This window comes from Zootoca vivipara, chromosome Z (assembly GCF_963506605.1).
Source record: "Zootoca vivipara chromosome Z, rZooViv1.1, whole genome shotgun sequence".
In the NCBI taxonomy this organism is placed as follows: Eukaryota; Metazoa; Chordata; class Lepidosauria; order Squamata; family Lacertidae; genus Zootoca; species Zootoca vivipara.
The window spans coordinates 19902453-19925316 of NC_083294.1; the positions used below are offsets into that span (position 1 = coordinate 19902453).

Consider the following 22864-nt stretch of genomic DNA (forward strand, 5'->3'; position numbering starts at 1 on the left):
ATGTAGGTCCATATGAACCTAGCTGTGGTCAAAAACAAAGAGGACTCAACTTGGCTTAAATGTGATCTCAGAAAGGCACTTCTTCATGTTTTCAGGCAGTTTCTCCCAACCTGCGCTGGCTGCTCTGCAGGGCACCACATTAAGGCAGGCTGTTCTTAAGCAAGCACACATACTATACATAGCATCACTTAACCCTGGTTGAATTATGCCTTAACTGTGAAAAGATCTTGAAGAGGCACTTGACTTTTGCTTTATAAATTTAACACACAGGTGGAACAGTGGTACTGAAACCTAATGGGAGAGAAGAGGGGACTTGATCATACAAGACTTGGAGCTTACTCACACTTCCATTTGTGCCATGATTTCCAGGCACAGGCCCCTTATTTGTAGGGACTGGTTTGAGCAGCTTTCTGTTTGCATCAGTGCTTTCCCTGAGAAAACCCATTCCTTATCACTGAAGTGGAGCAAATACCAATCCACAGAAAACCCAATTGATATTTCTTCTTGTTCAGCAGCAAACACACCTACAAATCACGGACCTGTGCCTAAATATCATGGCATATACGAAAGTGTGGATGGGCCCTTTAAGTCAGCTCATCCCTGCATTAGATGATCACCCAAGGCCACTAATGAATCATCCTTTGGGAACCACTGGTCTGGCATTTCAAACTTTTCCAGGTCATTGCCCCCTTGGTTCCATAAACCCATCCCCAGAGCCCCCCAACCTACGTAAAGCATCGCTCAGAATACTGCTTTGCGTAACCCAATAAAGAAGATAAAACTCAAAACAGTAACAATTGATTTCATATTTATTCAAAGCTCAATTGAAACTATTTAGTTTAATTCAACCAAATTGATGAATTTGATCCAGTGACACCAGTTTTTCACGGTTTGAAAACTACTGACACCTCTAGCACCCCCTTGCCTCTTAGCACCTGCCTAGGTAATTCCACCACCTACTGGGGGTGATACCACCCACTTTGGAAACCGCTGGGCTAGCTGATTTACCAGAATGCCCAACTCAAGGAATCAGACTGTGCCCCATGAAACTAGGTGCACCTGTCATGAGAAGAGCCGCTCTGTGCTTGTTTTTTATTGGCATAGGCGGCAAAGGCGGAAAGCAGCTTCATAGCACTGGTCTCTGCTGCCGTGGTCCGGAGTGGAGTGTTCACAGTCTGGAGTCCATTGTTGGCAGGAGTGTCTCCTGTTGCAAGCACTTGGGCCACCCTAAGGGACATTCCACAGGCACAAGATGAGAATCCAGTACCCTTGCTGCTTTTTCTTAGCATATAATATAGTCAAACCAACATACCACCACTTCTATTTCATTTTATACAAAGCTAACTATAACCCTAAACAAGCCACAACATAAATGCCATGCTAATACTGCTGGCCCATTAACTTGATACCCCATGGAAAATCCACAGGCCTCCTAAAATGATTATCTCCAGCCCCTGTTGTGCCACAGCATCGACACTTTCTTGAGGCTTCTGAATGTAAACACCACATTGCTGGCTACCAGGGGCTAACTTAAAACTTTCAACAAGTAATTGAGCCTAGTGGCTATGGCCATATCTTATGGAACTCACTGAAAGAAATAGATTAACTATGAGGAAGTGCTTCCAATCGCTGGCAGCCACTTGTTCATTCACACTGAATATCCCCCACATGTCTGTGAATTCAGTAACTTCAGTTCAGTAACTGGTTTCTCCATTCATTAACTCTGTACTAATTTATACACTTTGTAAGTATAATCTTAGGAGGTGGGTACATAACCCAGCACCAAAGCACAGGGTTCCATGCAGAGAGCCCCCTGATTCAGCACTCAGCATCTCCATTTACAAGAATCTCCAACACAGAGGAAGGCTCTGTTTGGGATCTTTCCTAGCTTTGCTCTTCAAGGAAAACCCACTCAGTTTTGTACTTACTCATTTCCTTGCACACTTTGCCAGCTCTACTAAGCTTCTTTTAAAGTAAAAGTGGCTAGAAATTACAGTATTCTGCAAAAATAAAACACTCCACAACTTTTGTACTTAATGTTAACAGAAAAACTAACAACCCATGTTTGAAAGAGTGAAACGGACAAGAAAAGCAATACTTTTCAATCAACCTGGCATAGTTCTCTTTACATATGCACCGTGCTTCTTTTCTTTAAAAACAATGTTTAGGGGTATTCTCATTTTCCTACTCATACTGAAATACTGCCCCTCAATGAGACCAAACTTAGATTCACAAAATGTTTAGGGGTATGTGTCCCCCTGCATCCTCCCAGAAAAAAAGCACTGCATATGCAACACTGATAGAACGTAGTTTAGGGCCTCCGAGAACACACAAAAACTTATGGAATGATGCCTTCGTTTAAAAACTAAAATGACTGTAAAGTTAAATGTAATTAAATTTGCGGCTTCTATGTAGGATTGCTGAATATTGATTGTTTTCACTTATTTATGCAAGAAGCAACAATCAAATCTTTGGGAAGCAGGGAAGCATGTATCACTTTATTGGCATTTTGTGGTTTCCAAGCAGTCAGCCAAAGAGAGACACTCTATGCATATATCACCCAAAGCAAAAAGGGCTGCAGCACCGTCTTCAGCCTCTGAATTGTTTGCTGAGAAGCAGCCAGCCAACCTGACTGTCTAAACCACAATGCACATTTTGAATTCTGCATCCTCACCTAGTCCCACGGCGCTCATGCACTACAGCCTGCCCATTACTTGTACCAGCAGCACCCCCTGCTTCACCCTCGATTTTAGGGGTCACAATCAAGTCTTTGCGGTCTGCACTGTGTCCTGGAACAGCTGCCTGCAAGAGACAAGAGCAAGAAACTGATGTGTTAGTGTGACAACACCTACACTTTGGAACTCCCTACTAACATCAGGCTTCACTATACAGTTGTACCTTGGATCCTGAACGCCTTGAGACTCGAACATTTTGGCTCATGAACGCAGCAAACCCAGAAGTGAGTGTTCCAGTTTGCAAACGTTCTTTGGAACCCAAACGGCTGGCGTGGGGCTTCTGCAGTTTCCAATTGGCTGCAGGATGTTTTGGAAGTCGAACAGACATCCAGAACGGATTCCGTTCAACTTCCGAGGTACGACTGTAGTCTTTTCGGCCTGCCTGCTAAAAACATTTTTGTTTAGGCAAGCCTACCCAGACATATAGAATGTTGATATGTTTTAATCTGCTTTTAGCTTATTTTACTCTTAGAAGGTTTTTAATTTTCTCTTGAGGTTCTCCCCACCCCCGCAACCATCAAGCAGGTGTATAAATCTTATGAAATAAATAAAATGTCTGACTAGTCTCATACTGGTTATATCTTTTACCTGGGCTATTGTACACAAAGTAAAACAGGAGAATTGTTTTGGGTTTTTTTATTTTTTTAAAAGCTTACTGTTTCACGACCCTCCATAGCACTGCGAGCCTGTGGACGGCTGTTCTTTGGACGAGGGGCTTCTGAAGCATCATTCTGAGATCTGAGAGATAGAGAGAGAAACACACAGAGACACAACCAAATTGTTATGGCATGCTTAGAAAGAAATGAGGGGCCAAAACATCCAATTCAAAAATTCATCTGTGCAGGTGTCTTCCACATAAGGCAATCCTTACTTGGGTTAGCCTGCAGAAGAAATGGAGGAGGCAAAGCCAGAAGTAGATAGGTTGGCCTAAATCAGGGGTCCCCAGACTATGGCCCGGGGGCCAGATGCGGCCCAATTGGCCTGCCAATCCGGCCCGCGACGACCCCCGCCGCCGCCCGCTCTTACGGCGCGCAGCGCGGCAGCGCTCTTCCGGGTCGGGAAAAAAGTGCCGAAAAGCCTTTGTGCGCATGCGTATGGGCCTCTCCCGACCCGGAAGAGGTCATTTCTGGTGCACTTCCGGGTCGGGGGGGCCCATACGCATGCGCACAATGGATTTTCGGTGCTTTTTCCACCCTGGAAGTGCGCCGGTGTGCCAGTAAGCGCCCGTGCGCATGCGCACAGGCGCGTGCTCCCCCGTCCTCTGGCCCACCGCGCGATCGGCGCGGTGGGAAGCGGCCCAAACGCCGGTAAGTCTGGGGACCCCTGGCCTAAATCTTATCCACTTGCAAAAGATTTTATCCTCTTTTGCAGCACGGGAGATCCCTTTACACTAACTACTGTATTGTTAATATCAATCATATTATGATGATTGATAAAGTATCTTCACAAAGGCTTTCTGTCGTGTATGATTTCTGCAGTAAAATCTGAAAGCCAGTCTTGTGAAATTATTTAAAATGCGTAATTTCCTACCAAGCTTTTTTTTTTTTTTTTGACAGGCCAGTGCCTCCGGCCTTCCCTTACCTCAGCCATCAACTGTGGCCAGCCCTTCCATCAGGCTACCTCAGTGGGGAGAGGAAGGGAAGCAGGAAGCTCAGTCAGTCAGCTTTGTTGGAGGCCCAGTTCCACCAGACACTTGCTGGTCCTCAACTGTGCCATTTGGGCATTGTAGGAACAATTGTTTAGAAATTGGTATCTGGGTTTTGGTTTTCCTCTCCACCCCACCTTCCCTTTTCCCTTCTACCTTGTCGGTGTTGTTGTTGTTTTAAGATCTTAAGCCTTTGGGTGGGGACTGTCCTGTTTTGATTATATGTAAGCCACTCATTGATTATATGTAAGCTTTTTGGGCTGAAGAACCAGGCACAAACACTCCAAGTAAAAATTGCAAGCTCTTGCGAGCTATGGCTCCCCAAGCATCCATAAAAGGTGAGGATGTACAGAGAAAAGGACAAGGATGTAACAGGTGAACATGGACCATGGGGGAAGGAGCTTCTTAGTGGTGAGGCGCACACATTTCATGAAGGAGGGGCCAGGTTCAATCTGTAGCATCTCCCGTTAAAAGATTCTCAGGTAGGAGGGCTTGGGTGGGCAGGGAACAACTCAGAGAGCTGCTGCCAGTCCATGTATAGGAAATATTGGTCTAGATCAGTGTTTCCCAACCTTGTGCCTCCAGCTGTTTCCGGACTACAATTCCCATCATTCCTGACCACTGGTCTTGCTAGCTAGGGATGATGGGAGTTGTAGTCCCAAAAACATCTGGAGGCACAAGGTTGGGAAACACTGGTCTAGATGGATAGGTAGATGATCTGATTTGGTATGAGGCAGCTTCATGTGACCTTTCCAGGTAAGCAAGAAAGCCACAGTATCTAAAGCATCCCTAAACAGTTTAAACACTAAGTATCTCCATACAAGCCCACAACAAATATTTCACAAAACCAAATATAAGAAATCAGAGAGATGAAGCCTCAATATTTAAAATAGTGTGGTGACAGTGTGAAATGAACAGGAAGTGCCATGTTTCAAAGAAGCACCACTGAGGATACCTGGCGTCTTAGTGCCTCAGCAAACCCCTTTCTGCCAATCTTGTCTAAGACGTTTTCCAGAGGTCAAAGCACTGCATGCCGCAAATACAAGCTTTGGCTTCTTTCCCCAACTAAACAGGGGAAATTATTTTATAGGTTCATTTTGGGCAACGGGAGAAGAAAGTAGTAAGAATTACCTTTTCCTTTCAGCATCCAGCCTGCCTTTTTCAGACATCCAATTCACAATGATTTGGAGGATCTGAAGTCAGAGAGAGAGAGAGAGAGAATGAATGAATGACTGTTAGGAGCCATGTATCCCTCTTAGCCATTGCCACAGGGTCAGGGGACCATTCCAGCTGAGAGTTAGCTATCAAGTCTTGCCATGCTCAGTCTTGCAAGCTACAGAATAAGGCCTGAGTTTGAAACAGCATTTGCCATGCAGCAGCCAGCATGGGCTCTTCCCGCCCTTCAACTGCCACTTGGCAGAAGGAGTTCCATCAGGGTGCATCAAGGAAAGACCAGCTCCACTCAGCTCCATTCAGACTAGTCATTGCAGTAATTACTCAGTAACATTTTGGCAGGGCCGTCCTTCCCATTGGGCTGAATGGCGCAGTGCACCAGGGTGCCCGCCCAGCAAAGGGCGCATCAAGGAGGCACACAGAGCCGCCCACGCCTCCGCCTCGCCTGCTTCGCTCCTTTCCTGGCAGCGGTGGCTGAAGCGAGGCAGCGGCAGCAATGGCAGCAGCGGAGCTGCCTCCGTCGAGGGGCGGCAGGGAAGAGGAACAGGGCTACCTTCCGCCCACACTCCTTCAAGTCACAGCGAGCACAGACAGCGCTGCCCCACCTCATTTGCAAATGAGACTGCCTCATTTGTTAATGATTTTATGCAAGCTGCTCGGAAGCTTTTGGGGATGAAGAGTGAGAGGGAAAATGCTGTAAATAAATTGAAGAACTTGCCATCCTTGAAACTTTGCTTGCCGTTTACCAACTTTCAGGGAAGCATATTTGTGTGTTTGAATCCTCTGAATATCTGTTTCATTTGTTTTTATATTGCTGATTTACTGGTTTTAGATTGTGTCTTGTACACTGTTTAGATTTTTGAAAATATTGAATGGTACGTAAATACTTTTAAGCAAACAAGCACTATCCCTATACTGCATATTATGGAGGTGAGGCGAGGCAGGCTGTGGTTTGCACAACCGACCTAGAGCATTTAGGAGAGTTCTGAATGGGGGGGGGATGGACTTCCAAATTCACAGCTCAGTTTTAGCCACTATTCTAAATTACCCTGCCTTAACAGGACATAAAAGATTGCCATCTATCTCTGCATACTTTACTCATCTACTTCTGGTATGCTATAGTGCAGCCTTTGCAAACAGGGGTGTGCCCTCCAGATGCCACTTCCATTTGACCATTTGGAAGCCATAGTCCAAAACACACCAGGAGGACAGTTAGTTGGCAAAGGCTGCTCTGGAACATCAGGAGAAAAGCAAAGTCTTTTTCTGGTACCTGAGATAAGACGTGCTGCTGCTGCTGATTGTCCTTCTTTTGCAGAGAGGCCATTCTCTTGATAAGATATGTGCTGTCCCTGAAAGAAAAGGCACAGAGGGAGGTAAAAAGAACTAAGGAAGAGGGAACTTGGTTCACTTCACACCAGCTTTCTAGTTTACAAATAGTTCACAGGGGAAGATGGTCACATACCTGCTTTATGATGGCACAACGTGAGGGGGCATTTCATGCTGCTTTTTTCAGAGATAGAACCAGAAACAAGAAGTGGGAAGGCAATGTACCCACTTCATACAAGCATTTTAGACATAGCTGCTTTTCAGTGCCGCACTCAGTGGAAAACCACAGCTTGATGTGTCAGAAAAACAGTGATTATGTACTTGGACCGCCAGTCCTGACGACCCTTGAGTTAACCAGCTCTTGTTCCTCAACATGCCAGGCCTGCTGGGTTGGTTCTGGGGAATTTCGCATACACCTCCCTTGCTGTTCAGCCAGTCCTCGTGTTGGAAGGTACAGTACAATTGCATCTTCTGCAGGGGCTGCATTCCAGGGATAGTATGTATATGCAAAAACACATATACTGTACAGTCCTGTGTATAAGACTACTTTTTAACCCAGGAAAATCTTCTCAAAAGTCAGTGGTCGTCTTATACGCTGGGTTGTATTTCTTATACGGCGAGTGTATCCCAAACTCTATATTTTAACTGGAAAAGTTGGGGGTCATCTTCTACACCCAATCATCTTATACCGCGGAATATATGGTACTTGAAATGCACGTATGAGCAATCTTCTGGAGCCAGCACACCAAAGGAAGGTAGAGAGCTTTTAAGCTCTCTGCTTACCGGGCTGTGAGATCTCATGGGGCCACCCAAGATTTCATGAGAGCCAGGTAAGCAAAACAGGGAGATTAAAAGCTCTTTCCACTCCAGAAAAAATCCTGTGCAATAAAAGCTTTTAAGCTCTCCACCTTCTGTGCAATTAATTTGTTTGATTTCAACCAGCTGGTCTTCAACAGCATAAAGTTGAAATCACAAATGTTAGACATGCATATGTACTGTACCCTTCTAAAGCAGAAGGTGGCGCCCCCTCCAGATGTTTGGATCACAACTCCTATCATCCCTTAATACTAGACCATGCTTGCTGGGGCTGCCGGGAACTGTAGTCAAAAATATCCATTATGAATTCTTATTTCATTTATTTGTATCTCACATTCTTTTGCTGACCGGGACTGACACAATGACACAGATAAAATACAAAAAAAGAAAAAATCTAAAAACAGGGAGATAATCATTAAAAAGTAACTCTTAATAGACTTGTTTTTATATTGTTTCAATTCTGTAAGAGCTTAGTTACCTTTTAATGATGATCTTTTAGATAATAAAAACACAACAGCACTGTTGAAAACACTTCCTTAAAAAAACAGTTCCCCAAAGACTGTCAGAATAAAACCATCTTCCCCCGCCAGTGGAAGGGCAACATGGGAGCCAGTGTAGCTTCTTTGGGGAGAGAGAGCTTCAAAGCCTAGAAGCAGCCTCTCTAAATCTAGAGTTCGGGGCAGGTTTATATGAGGGAATAAGGTTTTTCAGATAGCTTGGGCTATATTATATAGGGCATCTAGGGGGCACCATGTTGGCCACACCAGTGTAGACAAAGCTGAGGGGAAATGTATGGTTCAATATAAGGCACTTTCCTTCAAGACAGAAAAAAGCTATTACAGTGGTACCTCTACTTACGAATTTAATGCGTTCCGAACATTCGTAAGTCAGAAAAATTTGTAAGTTGAATCCCATAGGAATGCACTGGGAGAAAAAATTGTAAGTAGAAGCAACCCTATCTAAAAATTCGTAAGTAGAAAAAATCCTATTCAAACCGCATCCAAGATGGCGGACGGAGCTCCGTTTGTAAGTAGAAACATTCGTAAGTAGAGATACCACTGTATTTATTCACTCAGTGCGTAAACTATGAAATCTGCTAAGCACAAGATGTAGTGATAACCACCATATGTGACTGGTTTAAAATGGGATTAGGCAAATTAATGGCGGATAAGTTTATTTGGTCTATCAGTCATGAACAAATAATGTTATCATGATGACTGTGTGCTTCCAGTACTGGGAATAGCAGGCCTCTGAATATCAGTTGCTCACAATTCTGAGTCTCTCAGAGGCATTTGGATGGCCACTGTGAGAACAGGATGCTGAACAAGATGGGTCTTAGGCCTGATCCAGCAGGATTCCTCGCATGCCCTTATTAGAAATGAGCTGTGGGTTCTCCAGCAGTTTGACTTAACCCCTGGAGGCACACTCCATTGTCTCTCAAGGCAGACAGATGCCAATGATACAGAATGGCTCTTCCTAACAGCCCCTTCAGAACCGCCTAAATGCAAGTGAGAAACAGCCAAGTGTGAAAGTATTAATGCTGCTGAATTACCCAGAAATTAAACAGGACATTTCAGTCTCTGCCCTAAATTGAGCTCTGCAAACAGATAATATGGCACACAAGTGAAGCTCAAAACATAGCACAGATAGAAGCTTCGTGGTACCTACAAGCTACTAAGCCATAATGGTGAAAAGGGCACTGAAAAGAGTGTGTAAATTACCCAGATTCTGCTTATTTTTCCCCACCCTACCTGTAGCTTTGCAAATGCAGATAAGTTGAAGATGTTGCAAAACCTAAAATGAGCAGAGTGGCTCTCATTACAAGACAGTACAGGCTCAACAGAAGAAATATGGATACCTTGCCATGGTATCCAGCTTGAGGCTTATGTTATTCTGATGTTCTCTCACTGCCCGGAATTCGGAGAGCATTGCCTGCAGGTCTATTGAGCCGGCTGCGGGCTCCTTGGGTGTAGGCACCTGTGACAGAATCAGATTGCAGGTACTTTTTTTAAAGACAAGTTATTGTTTAAGCAGGAAACAAATGCAGTTAAGAGATTGGCTTTTGCAGAGCGAGGGCTTTGGAAGCCATCCAGCCTCACCGCTATCTATCGCAGGAGAAATCCCAAATCTGGTGCATATGCCACCTCAGCTGGCAGCAGCAACACAACTGCAGCTCTATAATTTTGGAAACAAATGGCCTCTTAGAGCCTCAGTAAGAAAACCGCCAGTGCAGGTTGAGTCAGGCATCATTCAAAAGTGAGCCCTTTAAGTGGGTTTGTGCAGTTTGGAAAAAAATGTTTAGGGAACACTTGAGAGGCCACTAGTATTTCACTCGCAGAGGCCTGATTCGCACAAAAGGAAAACCTCAGCTTCCCACCCCACAGATGAGCCTCGGGTTCACACGCAAGGTCATCCTTCCCTACTCTTATACCAGCATAGTGGCCTTCTGCACCTCCAGGGGAAGGAATTCCACAATCGAGGCCCTGTCCTGAGTCACTGCATGGTCTGAAATCAGGCTTGGAAGGAAAGTGGAGGGTTGCATCAACTTTGCACTGACCCTCAGAAAATATCAGAGGAAACAGTGAGAGCCCTGTACACTCCTGGGGAGGAGAGAATTGCCCCAACAGGTCAGAGGAGCCCCCTCAGAGATGCAGAATGATGGCACAGTGAAGAATTTGCCCCCACACCGGTCCAGAAGCAGCAGGAGAACTAGGCTGCTAAGGCCAGTCCAAAGTTATTGACTCCTGACTATTCAAACAACAAGACTATTGCACAGATGTGTGAAAACAGTTGGAAGCCTTGAACATTACTTGGAATCTGTATATGGTATTTCAGCCTATATAACCAAGATATTTTTCTAATAAAATACTGCAATTTCTTAATAATCTCAGAAGGCGGCATACAAAAATGACTGCTATAGATGGCTGTAACAGCCAGTCGCAGTAAAGTTCAGACTTCCTCAACCTGGCCCCTCCACACCTTGATGGATTACAACTCCAATCATTCTTGACTGTTGGCCATGCTGGCTGGGGCTGATGGGAGCTGGAGTCCAAGATGTCTGGACGGTACCAGGTTGAGAAAGGCTGGTCAAGCCTTTATACCCAAATAATCTGAAGGTGATGGGGAATCAGTCATGTATTGCAGCAGTAATGAGGCATCTTGTAAGTTCTGCTGTGGTGGTTTATTAGCAATGCTGCCCCTCTCTCTCACACATGCACATGCAGGAATCCTGTGAGTGACGCCAACATCACTGTGGTTGCATTTAAGACCTAAGGTCTTCACCAGGTTGTGAACTGGGGGACAATACCTTCCGTTGGATGTTCACCAGCAGTTCAGGTTTCCTTTGTATGAAATATGGGTGCTGAAACTCCATGGGAGAGTTGTTGACAGCGACCATTGTTCCATTCTTTATTGACATCACCTTCTTGAAGCCATCTGTGAAGGCATTAAAGGAGATGAATGCTCTTTAGTTTCTCCTCCCAAGAGGTGATACAATTCTAGATCTGTTCACCTTCCTTAGTAAGAACATAACAATATACCAATCCATTATTTAAGGTTTTTCTATTGGTATACAAAGCCCTTAACAGCTTGGAACCAATTTACCTGCAAGATTGCCATATACACCTACTCAATAGCTTCAATCTGCAGAACTGGTACTTCTACAGGTGCCATATAACACCTGTTCCACATCTGCAAGAATTTTTTCGTGCTATAGCACATATACTTTGGAACTCCCTGCCTATTGACATCGGGCAGGCACTTTCCCTGTAATCTTTTTGGCACCTGCTAAAAACATTTTTGTTTAGACAACCCTGTCTTTACATTCTAAAAAAAAGCTGATGTGTGTTTTAATCTGTTTTTAGTCTATTGCTATTTTAACTTTTCAAATGTCTTATTCATTTTTCTTACTGATTTTATTGTTTTATCCTTTTTGTAAACTGTGTTGAGTTTTTGTCTTCACTTAACATAATCATCTGGATAGAGAGAGTTTGAGAGAATTGCTGCTGTTTCCTCCAACACTTGTGGCCAACTCACATGAATCATAAGAGTTGTGCATTGACTAATTATATCCTAGTTAACTGGGCATATCAACTGTCAGAATGATAGGCTTTAAAAATCTGGAATAACACCTACTAGGAAATTTTGAGAAGGGGTGTTTAATTGTTCCACAATTTCTGTTCTGTTCAACTACAATGGAGAATCATTTGATTTTTATTTAGAGAACAGTTTTGGATCATTTGTGTTTATGTTGTGAACTAACTGAAAATCATGGACAGAAAACAGTAAACAGACACAGATCTGGTACTTACACGAGTAGAGCTGACGAACGAAGCTGGACAAGTTGCAGTGTTTGAAGTATTTTGGGAGCAGCTGATATGCAAACCTTTGATCATCCAAGATGCAAACTTTTTGCCCATCCTAGAAATATTAAAGGTGGGGAACAGCACAGTAAGGAAGAGCGGCAACAAATCTGAGCTTCCTACATATTAGACACACAAGGAGTGCTATTGTAAGAGCCATTGTGGAGGCAGGAGGAAGAGTATGGCACAATGCCTAATGCTTTATGACTACATGCAGAAATCCTAGATTTGATTTTCCACACTCACAAATTCAGTAGGTTGTGGCCAAGCTCCCATCCTCTTTTGCCTAATCTTAGAGCAGCGATGGGGAAACTCTGGCCCTCCAGACATTGTTGGACTGAGACTACGACCAGCCCCAGCCAGCATGGCCAAGGGGCAGGGAAGACAGGAGCTGTAGCCCAGCAACAGGTCCCAGAAAATGGCAGCAGGTCCCAAAATGGTGTATGGAACAGGCATATAAAGAGTCACTTAGCTGGGGTGATTAAAGGATAGCAGCCAAACAATCACACATAAACTAGAAGGTATTTGGGTTCTTTTCATGGTTTCAGGGTGCTGATGTGCCTAACACAGGGCAGGGAGGTTTGGCTAATAACTTATGTGAACTTTTTTTTTTACAAAGGTTTGGATTGGATAAGAAAATGCTCAGCAAGACTGATTCCCATTACTGGCCCCCAGCAAGTAGCTGCAAAACACAGAGTCCCACTCAAGTGACACAAGACAGCTGTGAGCAGGGGTGGAGGAAGGGGGGTGAAGGGGATGACAAAATGCTAGGCAGCACTCACTGTGGGGCCTGCAGTGTGCCCGAGCCACGTGTCTCTCATGACAGAGATGCGGCGGCTTGGGCGCGCAGGCTCCGCACTGCCCAAATGGTCTGCCCACTGCCTCCCCCCAACTGTAGGGTGGCTGTGTGGGAGGAGGCAGGCAGACTCTGGAGGCCCCGCGGTGCACCCCGCTCCTATGGGTGGTGCGCCCTGCCCCTGGGTGCGCTGCCCCAGGTTCCTCCACCACTGTAAAATACTAAAAGGAAAAAAATAGTATCTTTAAGGGGTTAAGTTTTAAAGCAGCATATACAATATCTTGCGGCCAGAAAGTGTTGTTTTAAGAAAAGGGATACGTGCTGAATAAATCTGAAAAAGGGCTGGGGGGTGAATTGTTACATCATCCAAAAACAGTTTAAAGACCACATCACAGTAATGGTTTCATAACAGGTGATGTGGCAATATATTGCAATTCATGATGTCTCTGTGCACTGTGTAAAAATCATAATGTGGGGAAAACTGAAGCAAGTCATTGCTTTTCTCCTGATTCCTGCTGCCCCTGTTGCTCTGGCACTTCAGCTCTTTCCTGCCTCTTGCATATGGGAGCAATCCACGAGAGCAGGCACTGAAGAAAGGAGCCTACCCGGAAACTTTCCTCAGTAATATTGAGGCCATGATCTTGTTTTTAAGCTCAGAGGCCAGGCTGGTAGGTGGTTGAGGGAGGTCTCTGATGCAGGAAGCCCATTCTGTCTAGCCTCACAAAAGCTGCCATGTGGCTGCCCAGCCCTGCCTTTTGAGCGACTGCTGCCCTCAGCTGGGGCTTCCTTGGAAGCCACTGCTAGTCCTGGAGAAAAATGAACTGGGGTTATAAACATTTGAGTTAAATAAAATAGAACTAAAACTTGGCCTCTTGTTTATGCCTCCTTCCTCACTGCTCCCCTTCTCTCTCTCTCTCTCTCTCTCTCTGTGTGTGTGTGTGTGTGTGTGTGTTTCTGTCTCCCTCACTTCACAAAATTTGCTTTTCCCCCCCCCTGATTATTAATGTAATTAAACTTTTAGGAAACAACATATCACCTTACCTCTGTTAGCTATGCTACTGTTTACTGCTACAGCCTTACTTTTAGAGGAAAAGTGCAAATTCTAAAATTATCTGAGTTATGAAATAACAGCTGCAGCAATATGTGAAAGGTAGGTAAATATCTTGTCAGTCTTATGACCCTATGTAATGCCAAGTAAGTGCTTGCCCAGCTTTGGGAGGGAGAGAAGGGCTCTAGGACCCTGCCAGAACCCGACACCTTCCTTCCAGAGCCAGACTTCTTGCTCAGTGCATGATTGAGAGTGGTGCTAGCAGTTTCTCTCTGCACAGGGTGCCAAATTAAGAAGATCCCCTTGGGGGCGCTAAATAGCAGACTCAGGGCCGCCATGTTATGAAAGATCACAGAGAGTACCTCCATTTTGTCTGGCTTTTGGAGAGGGCAGCACAAGGGCTCTGGGGTACTGCCAGAGCCCTGGCACTGCATTCCCTAAGCCGGAAGCCTAAGAAGTGCTTGCCCATCTTTGGGAAGGAGGGAAGGGCTCTAGGACCAAGCTAGAGCCCTGGGTGTTCCTTTCCAGAGCCAGAGGGGTGCCAGCAGCAAGATCTATAATAGAGAAGATCCACTTGAGGACGCTAAATATTGGGAGCAGAAAAATTAACCATAGAATCATAGAACTGTAGAGTTGGAAGGGACCCTGAGGGTCATCCAGCCCAACCCCCTGCAATGCAGGAATATGCAGCTGTCCCAAAAGGGGATCAAATGTGCAACCTTGACATTATCAGCACCACACTCTAACCAACTGAGCTATGCAAAATCCACCCATCTTATTCGTCTTTGGTTGGGCAGCACGAGTGCTCTCTTCCCAAAGACATCTGTTGCAATCACAGTTCTGCACAGGAAGGGTGTGGGAGTATAAATAAAAGAAGACTGGGTTTCCTCATCTCTCCATTTATTTATTCCCCCGCATGACTCCTAACACACTTGCAAGAACAGAAAGTGATTTCCACCTCACCTCCAAAATTGGCCCCCCTTTTCTGCCCAACACTGCATAACACAGAGATGTGTACCTGTGCCTCCCTCATTTCTATTAGGCAACATTCACTTTACCTTTGAGATGTAGAATATTAATTACTTATACAACTTTAACTCTGTGCAGATTTAAAAGTTATCTGCAAAAGCCAAGGTGGCGCAAAATTACAAAGATCCACGTGGGAGCGCTAAATAGCCTCGGAAAGGTGGCCATTTTATGAAAGATTACGGAGTGCCTCCATTTTGTTTGGCTCTGGCACTGCCTTTCCTAAGCGAGGAGCCTGGCAGCTTTTGTGTCTCCCTCTTGAATGTTAAGGAACATTCTATCACCTTACCTTTGATAGCTATGCTACTATTTCTGCAACTTTAACTTAGGGGAAAATGTGCTAGGCTAAAATTATCTGTACTATGAAATATCAGTTGCAGCAATATGTTAAATTGCTGAAATAAGTATTTCAGACCTTGTGCAATATCAATATATCGCGATGTTTAGCTATTGACTTATCACGATCTTGAGAATCGCCCAGCTGTACTTGTAGCCCTTTTAATTTCTGGATTGTGTTCATGTAGGATGCTCATTTCAGTCTGTCAGTCTCCATGCCTTTTTCACATAGCAGAACCACATCTATTATCTAATACATGGCATTTATTCTTCCCGAGATACTTAACACAGTTTCCAGTCCATTATTGCTGTTCCCATGTTTACACAGTGCTATGCTATCTCAGTCATTCACAAATCCAAATGCACCTCTAGTGGTGGAACACAGAATCACATAAATACTTCATTGAACAATAAGGTAAAGCATCTAATCTACACATCACTAGTTTTGTCAGGGCAGGATACTGGAGGACAAAATCTGAGGCAAAAATGAGTAAAGCCAGTAACCCCCAAAACTGGTCCCTGGCAAGGTATGGGGCTGCTTACCTGATTTTGGGAAGGTGGTGGTTGGGGCTATGGGATGTTGCCAGAGCTTCTTGCCTGCCAGTAAGTGCTTGTCCAGCTTTCCAAATGGAAGAAGGGCTCTAGGAACCTGCCAGAATGAGGGACCCCAGAAAGCCTCCATGCTTAATACAGGATTGACAGCAATAACAGCTGTTCCTCTGTACAGGACGCCAGTCAAGGTAACACAAAATTAAGAAGATCCACTTGGGGGCGCTAAATAGCACTCACAAAGCCGTCATTTTGTGAAAGATCATAAGAGTGCCTCCATTTTGTCTGGCTTTCTGGAGAGGGTGGCGCAAGGGCTCTGGGGTGCTGCCAGAGCCCTGACACTGCAGTCCCTAAGCCGGAAGCCTAAGAAGTGCTTGCCCATCTCTGGGAAGGAGGGAAGGGCACTAGGACCGTGCCAGAGCCCTGGAGATTCCTGCCCAGAGCCAGAGTGGTACCAGCAATAAGACCCATAACAGAGAAGATCCCCTTGAGGGCACCAAAAATTGGCCTCAAAAGATTACCAATGTATTTGGGAGGGCAGCTTGAGCGCTCTGGGATGCTACCACGTTCCCAAATGCAATAGCGGTTTTGTACAGGAAGGGAGATAAATAAATCGGGAATGGGTTTACTCCACTCACCATTTATTTATTCAACACCCTTGGAAGAGCGGGAAGCGATTCGATTAATGCCTTGCCTCCCAAATTGCCCCTCCATGCTGCTGTCCAATCCTCCCAAACATACAGATGTGTGCCTGTGTCTCCCACTTAGGGACAATACTAGGAACTCGGGTGGTGCTGTGGTCTAAAACACTGAGGCTCTTGGGTATATTGTGCCAGAAGCAGTTTAGTCATGCCCACCACAAGACATGGAAAGCTGTCTGTGGACAAACTTGAAGTGAGAGTCCCCTTTGACTGGACTTAACCATCCAGGGCTCATTTACCTTTTTTAAAAAATAATAATAATAAGGGTCTGGTGACTTATGTTTCAGTGTATCTGAAGAAGTGTGCATGCACACGAAAGCTCATACCTATGACAAACTTAGTTGGTCTCTAAGGTGCTACTGGAAGGATTTTTAAAATCTATTTTACCTGTGCCTGTATCTCCCCTCCTGTCTATTAGGGAACATTCTCCTGCCTTACCTTTGACAGCTATGCTACTCATTCTTTCTACAGCTTTAACTTTGGAGCAAGGATACTGAAATAACACTTGTAGCAATATGTGAAAATTAAGTAAAAATCTATCAGTTTTCTGTCACTAAGTACCAGCAGTTGCCAAGACATTACTCCGTTTGCCTCTATGTAGTGCTGGGCTTATTCCAGACATTGTGCAATATTAGTATATCACAATGTTTAGCTGCTGATATATCACGATGTTGAAAATCGTCCATCCATAATTACAGCCCTTTTCCTTTCTATGTTCATGTAGGATGCTAATTTCAGTCTGTCAATCGCCCTGCTTTTTCACACTCGAACCGTATCTATGATTTAATACATTGCGTGTATTAGATTCTGCCCTGGACCTTCATTCCCCAAGCCAGGTGACTTGCTCTGCTGCAGTGCGGGATGAAGAGCCATGCAAGCGATTTCGCTGCACAGGGCACCAAGCCGAGGTGGCGCAAAATTGCAATGATCCACTTGGGGGTGCCAAATAGCCTCGCACAAACGGCCATTTTATGAAGGATTACGCAGTGGCTCCATTTTGTCTCACTTTGGGAGGGTGGAGCTCTGGGATGCTGACACTGCCCTCCCTAAACTAGAAGCGTGGCAGTTTTTCTGCACAGTGAGCTGAGTGGAGATGCTGCAAAAAATGAAAGATCCACTTGTGGGAGCCAAATATCAGCTTCAAAAGATTACCGAAGTCTGTCTTGTCTTATCTATCTTTGGGATGCTACTCCCTTTGCCAAGGCAGCTAAACCTGATGCAATTGCAGCTTTGCACAGGTGTGTGTATTTTTTTGGGGGGGAATATAGGGAGAGTGGGTTTCCTACACCTTTATGCAATAGCTATGCTAATAATTACTAATAACCAAAATGCTTGTTTACAAAGCTATTGTACTACCAACCTTACTCTAGGTTTGTGAAACATGGACCACCTATAAACGCCATCTCCAACTCCTCAAAACATTCCATCAACAGTGCCTCCAAAAATTTTTACACATCACTTGGGAAGACAGGTAAATTAATGCCAGTGTACTGGAAGAAGCAAAGATCACAAGTGTCAAAGCAATGATTGTTCAACATCAACTTTGTTGGACTGGTCATGTTGTGCAGATGCCTGATCATTGTCTTCCAAAGCAACTATACTCTATTCCGAACTTTAAAATGGAAAGCGTAATGCTACCGTAGTAGTCAACAAAAGAGGTTTAAAGACTCTCAAGGCAAATCTTTTTAAAATGTAGTGCAGTGGTACCTCACAAATCGAATGCCTCGCGCAACAAAAAACTCGCAAGATGAAAGAGTTTTGCATTGTGCGAGGGACTTGCAAGACGAGGAGATTTTCTATGGCCGCCGCTTCGTGTTGTGAAGCGCGGCCATAGAATGTAGCGCGGGAAGGCGGTAAAGAAAGATCAGCTGTCAGTGCGGGAAACTGACAGCTGATATTCCTTTGCCTTCTTCTCGCGCTACAGCTGGTTCCCCCAAGCTTGTTGCCGCCTGCCTTGTCAAGCCCCGGCAAGCAGCGCCCGCTGCGCTTTGGCTCCGGGCGCTGCTTGCCAGTGCTTGCCAAGGCAGACGGTGACAACCCCGGCAAGCAGCGCCCGGAGTCAAAGCGTGGCAGGTGCTGCTTGCCGGGGCTTGACAAGGCAGGCGATGACAAGGGATTGGAGAAGTGCTTTTCCGATCCCCGTCCAATGTCTGCTCTGTGCAAGGCAGCGGGGGGGGGGGGAGAAGTGGAGAGGAAAGGATCTTTACTCTCCGCTCGCCTCCCCCCCCCCCCAAGCTGGGAAAGGCATCAGGCGAAGGATCGGAGAAGCGCTTCTCCGAAGCCCCGTCCAATGCTCCCAGGGTGTCCGTGGTGTGGCGGCGGGGAGAATCGGAGAATAAGGATCCTTATTCTCAGCTTCTCCTCCCCCCCCCCCGCCTCGCACACAGCCAGAGCCACACTGGCGGAGGCGCTTGCTCTCTTGGCTCAGGGAAGGCAGGCGGCAACAGCCCCAGAGCCAGTAGGAACTGCCTGCCTGCCTTCCCCGAGCCAAGAGAGCAAGCGCCTCCGCCAGTCCCCCGGAGCCTATAGGAACGCATTGATTAAGTTTCAATGCATTCCTATGGGAAACCGCGACTCGCAATACGAATTTTTCGTAGGACGAATTGACTCCTGGAATGAATTAAATTCCTCTTGCGAGGCACCACTGTATGAACATTAACAACTGGGAAACGCTGGCCTGTGAGCGCTCCAGTTGGAGAATAGCCATTACCAAAGGTGTCATGGACTTTGAAGACGCTTAAACTAAGGACGAAAGGAAGAAATGAGCTAAAAGGAAGGCATGCTTGGCAAACCCTCACAGTGATAAACTCCTGCCTCGAAACCTATGTCCCCACTGTGGAAGGACATGTGGATCCAGAATTGGCCTCCACAGTCACTTACAGATTCGTTGTTAACTTACGGGCTCATTTTTCATGGAAGACAATCTTACTCAGCTACGATTGACTGCCAAAGAGGGGGGGGGGATAAATAAATGGAGAGTGGGTTTCCTCTTTCCTCCATTCATTCATTTTTTATTTACCCTGCACCAACTGACACACAAACCTTCCTGGGGCCCTTAGAAGAGCAGGAAGCCATTTCTGCCTCACCTCCCTAATCGTGCCCCCATGTTGCTCCCCAACATACAGATGTGTCCCTGTGTTTCCCTCATGTCTATTAGGGAACATTCACTCACCTTACCTTTGATTGCTGTGCTACTAATGATTTCTAGAGCTTTAACTTCGGAGAAAAGGTGTTAATAAAAATTATATGCACTATAGAATCACAGTTGTAGCAATATGTGAAAGATATGGAAAAATCTATCCGTTTTATGGTCCTAAGTACTAGCAGCTGCTATGACATTATTCCATTCGCCTCTACATAGCCACATAGCTCTATACTTATTTCAGACATTGTAATATAGGTATATTGCAAAGTTTAGCTGCTGGTATACCACAATTTTTGAGAACCAGACATTGCCCAGCCCTACTTGCAATACTTTTAATTTCTGACCTGTGTTCATGTATAATACTCATTTCAGTCTGTCAATCTCCATGCCTTTTAAATTAGCAGATTCTCAACCACGATCTAATACAGGGCATGTAGGACCTTCTTTTCTTGTAGGGCATATTCCTTCTAAAACACTTAACACTGTTTGCAGTCCATTCCTGCTGTTCTCTCCCCCCCCCCATGCTACATTATCTCATTCATTCAAAAATCCTAAATGCGCCTCTGCTGGTGGAATCTCAAAATTGCAGAAATACTTCAAGGTACAAATGGGTAAGCATATGTACATCATTGCTTCTGTCAGGGCTGGACATGGGAAGCAAAATCCAAGGCAAAAATGCATAAAGCCAGTAATCCCAAAATTGGTTCCCCAGCAAGGTGGAGGGCTGCTTACCAGACTTTGGGAAGGTGGTATGTGTGGGTGGGTGTGGGTGTGCTCTGGGATGCTGCCGGAGACCTCCTGCCTTCTTCCCAAAGTCGAGAAACATTTGCCCAGCTTTGAGAAGGGGGAGGGAGGGCTCCAGGACCATGGACCTTAATTCCCAAAGTCAGGATCCTTGCTCTGCTGCAGTGCAAAATTCGTAGAGGTGCTACCGGTAGCAGTTTCTCCGCAAAGGGTATCAAGCAGAGCTGGCACAAAATAACAAAGATCCACTTGGGGGCACTAAATAGCCTCCCAAAGGCGGCCATTTTATGAAGGATTACAGGGTGCCTCCATTTTGTCTGGCTTTGGGATGCTGCCAGAGCCCTGCCCTGAGCTGGAAGCATATGGAACAGAGCTGAGGTGATGCAAAATTAAGAAGATCCACTTGGGGGCGGCAAATATCGGCTTCAAATCGTGATGTTTAGTTCCTGGTATATCATGATCTCGTATCGCCCAGCCGTAATTGCAGCCCTTTTCCTTTTTGATGTTTGTTCATGTTGGATGCTCATTTCAGTCTTTCAGGCACCATGCCTTTTCATGCAGCAGAACCGCACCTATGATCTAATACACTGCATGTAGGACCTGCTTTTCTTGTAAAGTATATTCCTCCTGGGCACTTACAGCTGTTTCCAGTCCATTATTGCTGTTATCAGTTTTGAACGATGCAATCCTTACTTCAGCCATTCAAAATTCCTAAATGCACCTCCACTGTTGAATCCCCAGAATTAAATAAATACTTCCTTGAACAAAAAGGTAAGCATCTATAAATAACTGGTTTTTGTCAGAGCAGGACACTGGTGGATAAAATCTAAGGCAAAAATGAATACAGCCAGTAACCCCTACAACTGGATTCCCAGAAAGGTGGGGTGCTGCTTATCCCATTTTCTTTTATTCTTATAAAGAATAAGAAACAAAGGGGGGAAAGGAAATTATTAATTGCAGTTCTGCACAGGTGTATGGAATAAATAAATGGAGTGTGGTTTTCCTTTGCTCTCCAATTATTTATCCCCCCCCCCGCACCTCCAGATGTCATCTATGATACATGGCACAGAGGACCTGCTTTTCTTGTAGGGTATATTAACACTGTTTCCAATCTATTATTGCCATAGCATCTTTACATAATGCTACACTGTTTCAGTTATTCAAAAACCAAAATGAACCTCTAGCGGTAGAACCAAGAAATGCATAAATACTTCATTGTACAAAAAGGTATATATACACATCACTGGTTTTGCGGCAGCAGGACGCTGGGGGGGTACAACCTGCTGCCCTACTCAGCTGAATGTGCTGGAGGATCCTGTATACAGGGAAAATCTGTAAACTTAGAAAACCCCTGAACTAGAGCCACAGCATGGTGTAGGGCTGTTTGGGGAGGTGGCATCATGACTCTGGCAGTTCAGTACATAACACTTCCCAAAGCCATTAAGTGGATGCCCAGCTTTCAGAAGGGAGGAAGGGCTCTAGGATTCTGCCAGAGCCCAGAAGTTACCTTCCCTGAGTCAGGCACCTTGCTCATTGAAATATGCCAGCAGAGAAAGTTTATCTGCACAGGGTGCTAACCGATGCGACGCAAAATTACGAAGTTCCACATGGGGGAGCCAAATAGCCTCGCACAGGCGGCCATTTTATGAAACATTACAGAGTGCCTCCATTTTGTATGGCTTTGGGAGGGCGGTGTGAGAGCTCAGGGAATCTGCCAGATCCCTGGCACCACCTTCCCTAAGCTGGAAGCCTGGCTGTTTTTCTGCACAGGGAACAAGAGCAGAGGTGCCGCAGAGGGGACTCAAATATCAGCTTTGAATGATTACCAATGTTCATATATCTAGTCTATCTTTGGGATGCTGTCCGCCCCCCGCAAAACCTGAAACAATCACAGTTTTGTACAGGTGTGTGTATGGGGGGGGAGGGAGAAGTGAATGGAGAGCATGTTCCCGTGTCCCTCCCCACCAGCACCTCCTGAATGAGCAGGAAGTTGCCTCCCAAATCGCCGCCCCATGTTGCTGTCCAACCCTGCCCAGCATACAGGTGTGTACCTGTGTCTCCCTCCTGTCTATTAGGGAACATTCTCTCACCTTACTTTTGACATAAATGCCACTAATTACTTCTACAGCTTTAACTTTAGATAAAACGTGTCAATTTTAAAACTATCTGCATTACTAAGTAACAATTGTAGCAATAAGTGAAAGATAAGTAAAAATCTAAGAGTTTTATGCCACTAAGTTGCCAAGACGTTACTCTGTACGCCTCTATGTGGTCCTGTCCTTATTTCAGGCATCTTACTATTTCGGTATATATATATCGCAATGTTTAGCTGCTCACATATCACGATGTTGAAAACCAGACATCGCTCAGCCGTACTTGCAGCCCTTTTCCTTTCAGACCGTTGTCCGTGTAAGATGCTCAATTCAGTCTTTCTACCTCCCTGCCTATTCACAGAGCAGAACT

At 45.3% G+C, this 22864-nt stretch overlaps 1 protein-coding gene across 1 annotated transcript in view; it reads right to left on the reverse strand.

Annotated features, from left to right (window-relative positions):
• Positions 1–22864, reverse strand: part of LOC118079254 (heat shock factor protein 3-like) — a 51417-nt gene that overhangs the window by 17648 nt on the left and 10905 nt on the right. The window contains exons 2-8 of the mRNA XM_060270248.1: positions 12006–12114; positions 11003–11130; positions 9554–9672; positions 6824–6902; positions 5512–5573; positions 3392–3473; positions 2675–2802 (exon numbers count right to left, since the gene is read on the reverse strand). Coding sequence (XP_060126231.1) covers positions 2675–2802; positions 3392–3473; positions 5512–5573; positions 6824–6902; positions 9554–9672; positions 11003–11130; positions 12006–12114 — 707 coding nt within the window. The remainder of the gene's footprint in view (positions 1–2674; positions 2803–3391; positions 3474–5511; positions 5574–6823; positions 6903–9553; positions 9673–11002; positions 11131–12005; positions 12115–22864) is intronic.